Here is a 12,305-nt window from a genome sequence, read left to right on the forward strand (position 1 = left end):
AACCTGTCAAGGTGTGATACTGAACTACAATTTGAAAAAGCTACAAAATTACTTCGAAATTTACCAAAAAATGCACAGAGAAGAAATTAAACTATGCTAAAACGAAGTGAAAATGCTCTCAAATAGTCGGGGGGCCCGCATAAGGATCACCTGCACCCCCCTAACGATTCTCCGGGACAACTTTTTTCTTAAAGGGGAAGTCCTAAGGAACATTTCTAGCCCTTGTCCTCAAAAAAAAAGTGGCCCTACTCACAAAATGGCGGCCATTTTGATTGACAGGTCAGCCGAAATCTCAGGTTTTTGCGTTCCAACATAGGACTTTCACGGAAGTTTTTAAACCGTTCAAAGGTAGATCGAAAGAGCAGGCAAAAATTCATCACCTGTCAAAATTTCAAGTGCTAAAGTGCCTTTTTCGATTTTTGGTGAATTTTCAAAAATCAAATTCTGGCCAAAATGTGAGAAAAAAACAAAATTTTACCAAATTGACCTAGAAACCTGAAATTAGAGATATATCCTATTTTCGACTGCCAAATCGATTGGAAACTGTTACAAACCGTTTTGAGCAGTTCTGAAGCTTCCAGCAGATTTTTGAAACTCGAATTTCTCACAAAATTTCATCAAAATGGAGTTGGAAAGCCAAAATTTATTCTGCAAACTAATTTCAATACGCTATGAAGTCGACTGCAGGTGATTTTCAAGTCGTTTTGGAGCCTCCAGCGATTTTTTGAAAATTACTGGAGCCTCCAGCAGATTGTTGAAACTCGAAATTCTCACAAAATTTCATCAAATGGAGTTGGAAAGCCGAAATTCATTCTACAAACTAATTTCAATACGCTATGAAGTCGACTGCAGGTGATTTTCAAGTCGTTTTGGAGCCTCGAGCAATTTTTTGAAAATTACTGGAGCCTCCAGTAGATTTTTGAAACTTGAAATTTCCCCAAAATTTCATCGAATGGGGTTAGCAAGCTGAAATTAAATCTGCAGTTCAATTTTAACACCTTCTGAAGACGACTTCAGGCGAGTTCAAGTAATTTTGGAGCCACCAGTGACTTTTTGAAAAGTTTCATCGCGTTTTTAGGAGAATTAAAATTTCGAAAAAGTAGCTGGAAGTTTCAAAACCACTTGAAACCACCATGCATTCGACTTCATATTGTATTGAAATTAGTTTGCAGAGTAAATTTCGGGTTGCTAACCCCATTTTTTTTTTTTTTTTTTTTTTTTCAAATTCCGCGATCCCTGCCACATTGGGCATCCATCAGCGTTTTTCACTAAATCACCAATTCCGGCTGAGAGCGCCCAACGACGATTCCACCGCTACTCTGTTGTTTGTCTTTTCACATGGTGATTCTTCTTGCTGGAAGGTCGGACGGCTTGAATCTCTTCAGCCTGCGCACATCGTTTGAACCTAACCCCATTTGAAGAAATTTTGGGGAAATATTAAGTTTCAAAAATCTACTGGAGGCTCCAGTAATTTTCAAAAAAATCGCTGGAGGCTCCAAAACGACTTGAAAATCATATTGAAATTAATTTGCAGAATGAATTTCGGCTTTCCAACTCCATTTGATGAAATTTTGTGAGAATTTCGAGTTTCAAAAATCTGCTGGAAGCTTCAGAACTGCTCAAAACGGATTGAAACAGTTTCCAATCGATTTGGCAGGTCGAAAATAGGATATATATCTAATTTCAGATTACTAGGTCAATTTGGTAAAATTTTGTTTTTTTCTCACATTTTGGCCAAAATTTGATTTTTGAAAATTCACCAAAAATCGAAAAAGGCACTTAAGCACTTGAAATTTTGACAGGTGATGAATTTTTGCCTGCTCTTTCGATCTACCTTTGTACGGTTTAAAAAATTCCGTGAAAGTCCTATGTTGGAACGCAAAAACCTGCGATTTCGGCTGACCTGTCAATCAAAATGGCCGCCATTTTGTGAGTAGGGCCACTTTTTTTTTGAGGACAAGGGCTAGAAATGTTCCTTAGGACTTCCCCTTTAAGAAAAAAGTTGTCCCGGAGAATCGTTAGGGGGGTGCAGGTGATCCATATGCGGGCCCCCCGACTAAAAGGAAATAAATCACTGTATATTATCAAAATCTGCTAAAATTTTGACGAGAATAATTCCTCAAAATGCATGAAAATGTGTTAAGAACACTTCAAAATAAGGCAAAGTCAATTAGAAAAAAATAAAATGAAAATCACGAAAAATCATAAGTAAAATTTGCCAAAAATACACCAAAAAGCCTGAAAAATACCTTATAGAATGAAGTAAATACCTACACTCGGAAAAAATAATAAAAAAACTCAAAGCACCACAAAACTAATCAATTGAAATGCACGAACGAGTGTTAAAAAACGCTTCCAAAATGATGAAATTGTAGTGTTTACCAAATAAAAGCAGCAGATGTGTCAAATTTTTTCAACTAAATAAAATTGCGAAAAATTACAAAAAAAAAGTACACGAATCCAGTAAAACCTCCTCTGGATGCGGGAAAAAGGATATCGAAGCCCCGTTACATTCGAAAAATAAGCATTTCAATTGCTGAAAATTGCCGAAAAACTTTTAAAATTTCAGTGAGACTAGTTCAAAATGCACTAAAATGAATCGTATAGAAATCCCTGAAAATCGCCGATTTAGTCATGTGCTGCTAATAATTTCAGCATAATTACTCGGAAAAAAAAAACTTTTTCGTAAACCTAATCGCATTTCTGACAAATTCATCTAAAATTCCCTCTTACTGTGCACAATTTTCGTTCAAAATTCTGTCTACAATTTCAGTAGATTTGACATTGAAGAAAAGTTGAGAGGAACAAAAATTGCTATTTATTTCTTGACGTTTCAAGCTACAATACATTATGTACTTTTACTTCGAACAATTTTTTTTTTCAATATTTTGAAAATTGAAATCAACGACTCAACGTTAGAGAAATGAACTACTCCTTCAAAAAAAAGGAAATTTCATTGCATGAATCACAAATTTTCGAAGGTTTTGTCCTCGTTTTACAGTTGACTCAGGCAGACTAGGTTTCATTTCCAAAATTTAAATTCCATATCAAGGAAATGGCAGTTCAATGTTTTCAAATTCGAGTTGATAGTCAAAAAAATTAACTTCTCAATTCAAAAATAATGATGTAGTATATAACATTTCTGGAAGCATAAATTTCTGAAATCAATTTGTAGTCCTCGCTTCAGATCGAGTCGATTTTATACAATATTGAAATAGGTATACTGAAAAAACAGATAGGTACCTTCTGTAATTCGATTTCAAAAAGTAGCAAGGATACGAAAATCAATCTCAACTCAAAAGATCCAGAACGTCTTCCAAATCATTTTGAAAAACAAAAACAACAATTTTTGAAGTGAAAGCAGCAGGGGGGGGGTCAAAATCGTAATATTCGAAACGCGGGTCCTCGTGAATCGTTTCGCAGTGTAATCAATTTTTCATAAATCCACCACTGCCTCTGATCACCTTTTGCCTACAATTTCGCAAATTAAAATCGACACTGTAGCCCTTAAAAGTCTACTTCATCTCTTTTAATTTCTTTGCAGAGCAAGTAAATCACCATTTGCCGAATTATTAGACGAATACGTTGAAGCAGAAATTGTAGGACGAGAAAAACGAGAATGCTGGCCGTATTTCAAAAGTTGCCCAAAGTCCTTATTTCAACCTGTTCACAACAAATACACGTAAGTAGGGGTTTGAATTTTGTACTCTGGTTGAGATATAATGAGAGAAGGAGGATTAATGAAATCACTCGTACATCTCCTTCGATTGTATAGTTTCGATGATTTATTGTGTACTATTTTTCAATTATTCCATTTCTTTTCGTTGAATGAAGCTTACTCGATAGAATTTCAATACGATAAATGTATGTACCTAATTATATCGTGAAATCAATTTCAACTTCAAAAACTATGTTTGCAGAGATAACAGTGCCACAAAACAACAGGCAGGAGATGAAGCAGAAAATGAAATACCAACTGACGAAGATGTATCGCAGTTGAATATTGATTTGAACCAAAGGAATAGAAATTACGCGATGTAAAATATCGAACGATGAAATATTCGACGTATAGAATTAGGTACTTTTATAAGCACTGTAAATAATACCTAGATGTATAAATATGTTCATATTTCCAACTTTCCATTCCAATTAATTTATTCAGTGTAAAAAAAAATCATCAAGGGTTCGCAACAACTTGTTTGATTAGGTACATGAAGTTTCGTATATATTTTTGATGATAAAAGAATTTTTCAATGAATCAGTCTAATTAGAAAAAAATAAATAAAAAATGAAATAAATTCAAACAAGTCCACAGTTTAACCATCTTGTCTATTGTTTGTACATTATATTGTGATACTACACTCTAATTTTAAGGACATATTTCACTTCCTGAAACTATGCATCATTGATTACAATTTGAACGTGGAAGGAGCCAACCTCAACTTTGATTGAAAAAAAAAAAACAACACATTATCGACTAACCTTAATTTATCCATTTCATTTTCGATATGGAAAATTTTTAGAAAAATAGGCAGCATGAGATGAAATACGGGAAGTGCTTGAATGAAAGAAAAAAACACGAGAGTTAATTATTTAGTATACAATTTTTTTTTTGTAAATCTATTTTCATAACATATTGTATGATAAATGTAAGTTGTATTAAAATCAAAATTCTATTTTTGATGAAGTCATTAATATATCCGAATATTTTTACGATTATTTTAAGATTATAGCAGATTCGTTATTCGTTAAATCTGACGTAGGTACCAAAGATTTTCTGATACAAATATTTTTCCTATATAAGAACAGAAAATTTTCTGTGCCATGGCACTGTTTCGAATCCACTCGGATATTTTTCACTTGTAATTTGAAAATTAAAAAAAAAACTATGCCGAAGAATATTACAGACGCTATATTAATGTGTAAAGATTTGAGTTATTTTATAAAAATGGCATTATCATAAACGTATATTTTTTTTTGTTAATTATTTATTTAATATTTTTTTACCATTGTGTCCTAAATTATGTGCTATATATTTTTTAAATTACATCGAGTTGAAAAAATTTGCGCCTGTGTGAATTTGAATATTTCATTTCTGCTGAAATTGAAAACAGATGCGTTGCATTTTTGTTACGAGTATTTTCACATTTTTATTTTATATTATTTTCACCAATGTGACCCACCTGAGGAAAATAAAGAAAAAAAAATGAATCGATTTTCAAGTGAGTAAGTAAGCGATTTATTGAAAATTTGAATGCGATTCCCCATTAGTGTTTTCATTTCACGTAAATATAGCTGAATTGAATTTTGCCAAATTTTACCAAGTTTCATATTTTTTGATGAAATAATGTTGAGGGATTTCATGAATTCTTTATCCATATTTTCAAATGATTTTAGTAACACTTTACGCAATTTTCCCAGCATTTTGTTTGATTTTGAGGACGTTTCTCGTGTTGGTATAATTTGTACCGATTTTAGGAATCATGTAAAAATACTAGAAAAAGTGTAAAACACATGAAAAACAGATAAAACAACTCGCTAAAAACTGTATTAGGTAAGAAAAATACTTATTCGATTTTCAGTTACTCTACATCATAATAAGTATAGTTTTTTCATCATCATCATTGATTTTTTTCATATTTTTTCTAGACCTAATCTTAAAACATGACGATGATGACGAAATTGCATTTTTTTTTTCAATTTATATTTTTTTTTCATGTCTCATTTTCCATAATAATTGTTAGTCATTATTATCTTTTTTTCGGAAGTGTCGAGGGTCACAAAATAAATGAGAGTCAAACTTCGACCTTTGGAGGGAATTCGTAGTTCATTCTCTTAGGGAGGATTTCTACAATTATTAGTCCACCATTAGGTATTTTTTTATGTATTAATTGAGTCACCACGCATAATTTAGATGAAGAAACTACTTACTTCTCAATTAGTTTCACTTCATTTTATCAAATATTATTGCAGGCGATTTTCATTTTCCTTTTCTTTTTTTTCTTTTTTAAATGTCCTTTTTCTCTCATCTGTGTGTATTTCTGATTTGCTTTTCCGTACCTGTTCTCGTATGCATGCACTAAAAAACGCAACATGTGTTATAATTTTAACGTAAAAAGTACATATTGTAAGTCTATCACACCTTATTTCACCGCAAAGAATCAGATGTCCAACAATGATTCTCAATCCCAAACATCATTCACCCACCAAAAGCAAGTGAAAAAGAAAAATACACCCCTAGCTGATGCTTACAAAAAAGGAGTAAAATATACGTATTTCGACAAAAACTAAGCTCTTCACAACACAACGACTACTGGGACATTCCACTCGAAATTATTTTTCACGTTGTATTCGTACCTACGAGTATAACAATACATACTCGAGTCTGAAAGTCAACTTTCGATACTCTTGTACCAGCAGCATCAGTAGATCGTTATCTGGATTCGAGTTCTGATGAGGAAAAGGGGTATGAAAAAAATCGTCAATTTGAAGAGTTCACTACGCTAGTTAGCTTTTTGAAAAGTACGTCGACGATGTCGACAGCGACCTGTTTAAAATATTAACGAAACGGCTACCTATATAAAGTGAAACCGAGTATAAGATGTACTTGTAAATTGTATGATGCTTTTACCCATAATATCTATGTAGTATGTACAGTAGGATATTTTTGCAAATACGTAAAGAGATACTCGTACATATAAGTAATAACATTAGGTATAGTGTAGAATAAACGAGCGTAAACGATGCTGCAAAGGCTTAGGAGAGGCAGTCGTCTCAAATTACGCGAATTTACCCATATACCCCTACATTTATTCAAACGAATTCGTCGATTCGTGAAGTGGTAAAAATTACGTCGAGTATAAAAATGACGCTATTATATGTTAGCTTTCATTTATAGACCTACGATTGGAACGGTGGCGGTGGTCCTGTCAAAGAGGGAGGGGGGGATTCAGTACAGACAAAGTAGAGTGAAAAAAAAAACAAAAATATTTTTCGCGATTGTTGTCTATTTTCATAGTGGAGGCAAATTAGCATCATATTTCGAAAATAAAAACATTTTTGGCTACCCAAGATTTTATGATGAAAAATTCTCAAGGGTGGTCTCCTGAATAATCCCTGAGAACTACCAGCCCACAGACCCCTAGCTAATTTTTTTTTTTGGGGGGGGGGGGGTTTAAACCCCCCAAAATGGGTTTTTTGCACTTTTATCCTCAGGGGTTTATTTTACGTCGAATATAGCTTTATTTTTGAATTCTACGTCGAATTTCCGATCTAGTGATATATCAACTGTCCTTCTAACCCCAAGGGGGGTGGGGCTAGAATCATTCAAATTGGAGGGGTTTTCTAAAAAACACAAAAAGGCTATCGGTGCGTAAGAGGGGTGAAATGGCCCCCGAGAGCGTTCGGGTTGATACTAGTATAGAAGGTGGGTACCATCGAGAAACTACCGCGTGAAAAATTTCAGATCCACACCACCTCCCCTTTTTGGGGAACCCCCCTTTTCTGAAATTTCAATAGCACATTTCTCAGCCCCATATTACCCCATTTTGAAAAATTTTCAGTATGTTATGTATATCCCTAGTAGGTATCCCCTCAAAAATTTTCAGCCCCTCCCCTCGTATTTACTCTACAAAATCGTGTAAAAATGTGTTTAAGGGAGGGTTGAGAGTAAAATGGAATTTTGGGGAAATCACCAAGTATTAATAAGTGGGGTGTCGTTTTCTTCTGATTCGATACAGCTGAGTACGAATATGACGTCAGATTTTTTGCTGCACTCATCTACCCCTCTCCAGAGCACTTAGCCCCCTCAATTTTTACTATTGATAAAAACCATGAAACAAGCTGAAAAACGCTATTTTGAGGAGTAAATATGAAGGGAGGGGGTTGAAAATTTTTGAAGGGGATACCTACTAGGGATATACATAACATACTGAAAAATTTTCAAAATCGGTTAATATGGGGCTGAGAAAAGTGCTATTGAAATTTCAGAAAAAAGGGGTTCCCCAAAAAGGGGAGATGGTGTGGATCTGAAATTTTTCATGCGGTAGTTTCTCGATGGTACCCTCCTTCCATGCTAGTATCAACCCGAACACTCTCGAGGCCCATTTCACCCCTCTTATGCGCCGATAGTTTTTTTGTGTTTTTTAGAAAACCCCTCCAATTTGAATGGTTCTAGTCCCACCCCCTTGGGGTTAGAAGGACAGTTGATATATATCACTAGATCGGAAATTTGACGTGGAATTCAAAAATAAAGCTATATTCGACGTAATATCAACCCCTGAGGATAAAAGTGCAAAAAACCCATTTGGGGGGGGGTTCAACCCCCCATAAAAAAATTAGCTAGGGGACACATCGATCATGCTGGTAAATTTCAAGATCGTTGGTTCCTTGTAGTAATCGATGCACTTTCAAAATGGGCCAAAGTCAAAATTGAAAAATCTGCGCCTACTTCTCAATCTACCATCTAAAGATTAGAGAAAATTTTTTCTATGCAGGGTAACCCAAGAATAATTGTGAGTGACAATGCTGTAATATTCAAAAGTGATGAATTTCTTACATTTTGCAAAAGTCACAGAATTTTTAACAAATCCATCGCACCTAATTATCCAGCTACAAATGGATTGGCTGAAAGGAATGTCCAAAGCTTGAAAAACAAACTTCGAGCTTGTGAAACTGATCCAGATCCAATTGATCGAAAACTTCAAAAAATTCTACTGACATATCGAGCTACCCCTCTTGCATCTGGCAAATCACCCGCGGAAAATTACTTGAAACGAAAAATTTGTCTATGTTTGGACGCAATTTTCCCCACAAAAATGAGTACAAACACAACAAATTCAGAATCTCAGTTTCAAATATTGCGAGCAGGGGAGCGAGTTCAAGTATGCATAAGAAATGCAAAATCAAATAAAATGGAGTGGCAATTTGGAAACGTAGAAGAAGTGCTAGGAAAGCGTCATTATCGAATTATCCTGGACAACGGACGAGGAACTCACTGCCATATTGATCAAATCAAAAGAACGGAAGTTCCCAAAGAGAAAAAAACAAATCTCATTTGGGGAAAATACAGTTTATCCGATTCCAGGTCACCGAATACTTGAGAAAAAACAGCCTCCAGCTGTAAAATCCCCGATAATATCCAGGGAGACAACTCTGATGCTGGTACATATTCCTCCAGTAGCGAATTCGAATATTCAAAATGCTCCTCCCGAACAGGTGAGACAATCAGAGAGAAATCGTAAACCTGTTGATCGACTCACATATTACTCGTAATCATACTTTAATTCAATTTTTTTTTTCATATATTTTCTACTTTAAAAATAATTTAGTATTTCTATGTTTTAATAGTTTGGAACCCATTCTCGAAACCCTTTCTAGTAATCATAGTTTTCAAATCATTTAATCATATTTCAATTATTTCCAGAATTAGAATTATTCAAATTATTCTCAGAATTAGTTTAGAATTAGTTTAGAATTATTTTAGGGGGGGGGGGAGAATGTGGTATCCGTTTAGTACGATAGCCTCATGTGATACGTCATGTGACTAGTTTTAAGGCCTATTGCCTTTGTAAATATTTCGTAAATAAATAGATACATATACGATACAACACCTTTTGTAACAATACTCCATCGATTGGAGCGTGATTAAGGAAGACAATTCATGGCTTTTCAGTAGAAAATTCTTTTTGTGAGAGCTTTAGCTTATTTAGGCGATTGTAGGTTGCCAGAATATAGGCAATCAACATTTTTTTTTTTACGTAATTCAACTCGTTAGAAGTATAGCTTTGCTGTCGATTACTTATCTCTTGTTCAATATTCAATATTTTTCACTACAGAACACAGCAGTGAACATAAAATATCATTTTCGAAATTCATTGGTAGAATATTACGAAAAAGGGGCATTTTAAAAAGAAGAAATTTTTTCTCAGAGCACCAAGCTCGTCCATTAGGTGACGGTATTTTTTATTATCTGCTTCATCGAAGAAAGGCCAAATTTTAAGATATTTAACTCGATGTATTTTCGAGTCCGGGTGAATTGTTCCATAGGTACTTCTGCTAAGCAATGGCTTTGGAAATTGAAATGCTCAAAAAATGTTCCTAAGGTAAAGTATACCTACTAATTCAGTTAATTTTTTGTTTTTAAAAGATACCTTGTATTTTGTATGTTTGAGTACTTAAGTATAATATTGTATTTTCTATTTTTTTTAGATAAGTATTCGCTCTATAATGTAGGTACGTATTTTTAAAAAAAAAATGTAAATAAAAACTTACCTACTTCATCTATGATTTTATTAAGCTCACTTTTTATACTTATCCAAAAAAGATTCACGTTTTATTTTCTCAATCTCTCAATTCAATATTGTGATTTCAGGCAAAGTCATAGTTCTTAAGTAAAAACGTTATTATTCGTGATCGTAAAGGCAACGTACCTAACCCATACGCAACGTTGACACTCGTAGGTGTGTAAGTAATCACTTTGTTTTGTAATATTCACGATTATTTTTTCAAATACGCAATTCAAACGATAATAGTGCTCTCTTCAGGCTGAAGAAATTCGGAAACGAATATTCAGCGCAAACAAATCGCAGAAGGAGACGCATAATTGATTTAGTGTTTATGTAAGTACATGGAAACATCAAACCATTCCAATGCTGTTCAAATGCAACAAGATTCGAAACATGTTCGCAAAAAAAAAATCTCACAAATGCTTATGGAATGTGCAAAAAAGATTTTGGGTTTCTAATCCACCAAAACAAAAAAATTTGTTCCAACAGTTACACGAAATAATCGATTTATGATTACAACAGGGCATATTATTTCAACATAAGGATTTTTCGCACCTGCACAAAGTGTATCAACAAAAATCTAAACATTATTGTGCCCCCCCCCCTCTACAATAAACCGAAAAACCATTATCTATTCAATAACAGGGTGTCTACAGGAATTTGTTGACCAAAAATCACTGCCTTTTCACTCCCATTCAAAAAAAAATCACTATTTTACAAAAAAATTCAACACCCCCCCCCCTCCTCACCTCCACCACCAACAAGATATATTTTATTTCGAGAATAAAGCTCATCCAAGCCTGATGTCGAGAATTTAATTTTATTATTTCAACTTTTGATTTTATGTTCACTTTCAAGGCTCTTGTTACTAGCTGTACTTAATAAAATTGGGCGAATAAAGAACTTTTTTCAAAATGAAATTTTTTCTTAATGTAAAAAAATTGATGAAAAATTCTAACATTAGGAAAAAAATATACTTACTTACCAATTTTTTGAAATGAAACAGCGAGTTTTAAAGTAAAGTAAGTAAGCAAGAGATAAATAACAATTCTGTCATATGAAATCAAGTCTAGAATTTTTTAATTACGGAAAAGAGAAACAAACTGGCCCTGGTGATTAAGCGAGGGCAAAAGCACTGGAAAATCAAGTAAGTACATAATATTAATATTTCGAGAGGTATAAAAAACTGTTTTTTCTTGTATGATGAGTTACTTATAAAAAGTTTATTACATTGCTTCAAAATTTTGAAATTCGAATGATTTTATTTGAAAAAAAAGCAACGGACCTGATTGAAGTGAAAGCAAAAGCTCTCGAAAATTAGTAAGTATTATAAACGTCGTTGTTTTCTTGAGTGATTAATTACACTGCTGCTTTTGTCTGGTGCATTTCCATATTAATTGTCATCCTTTTTTTTCAGATGTTTGCCTTCAACTTAAGGAAATTATGCCAAAGATCAGACAAAAATTAAAGCCTGGCCAAGCTGATCCTTGGGTCACTTTCACGAAGGAACAGAAATTAGCGGCAACTACCCATTGTTGGTTTCGATCAAGGTACGAGAAAGAGAGAAAAATGAAGACTATTCCTCGTCCTCCTCCTTCTTCTACTACTCCAGCACTTCAACAGATATCTTCTGCAATCTCAAGTAAGCTTACGAGTACATTGAACGAAAAAATTAGGTTGAATTTTGAGTTGGATGTCAAATTAATTTGTTTTTTCTCAGATAACCTGCAGTCTCAAAATGATGACGATGACCTAACTCAAAACGATGCCGATAAGTTCCCAAATGATATCAATGATATCACTGATCTTATAAATGTAGGCGGCGATCTTCCACAACAACCAAACGAAATAATTATATTCGAAGGAGATGTAGGAGTTTTGTTCCAGAGCGATACTACTACTACAATTGAATAAATGTTCTAATGCCTGTACTTGATCGAATATATCATTATGTCTGCGTTACCATTGCTATATTTTATTCTATTCATATAATAAGCTATCAAATCATATCTTATTATT

General features: G+C 33.8%; 2 protein-coding genes across 3 annotated transcripts in view; one reads left to right on the plus strand and one right to left on the minus strand.

Moving 5' to 3' along the window:
• The window catches only part of LOC135839252 (uncharacterized), a 79,775-nt gene extending 74,856 nt beyond the window's left edge, over positions 1-4,919 (plus strand). Inside the window, exons 6-7 of the mRNA XM_065355188.1 lie at positions 3,545-3,682; positions 3,921-4,919. Of these exons, the coding sequence (XP_065211260.1) occupies positions 3,545-3,682; positions 3,921-4,041 (259 nt within the window). The 3' untranslated portion in view covers positions 4,042-4,919. The remainder of the gene's footprint in view (positions 1-3,544; positions 3,683-3,920) is intronic.
• The window catches only part of LOC135839250 (slit homolog 3 protein), a 660,297-nt gene that overhangs the window by 512,144 nt on the left and 135,848 nt on the right, over positions 1-12,305 (minus strand). The gene's annotated exons all lie outside the window — the stretch shown is intronic.

Source organism: Planococcus citri, chromosome 3 (assembly GCF_950023065.1).
Source record: "Planococcus citri chromosome 3, ihPlaCitr1.1, whole genome shotgun sequence".
Classification (NCBI taxonomy): domain Eukaryota; kingdom Metazoa; phylum Arthropoda; class Insecta; order Hemiptera; family Pseudococcidae; genus Planococcus; species Planococcus citri.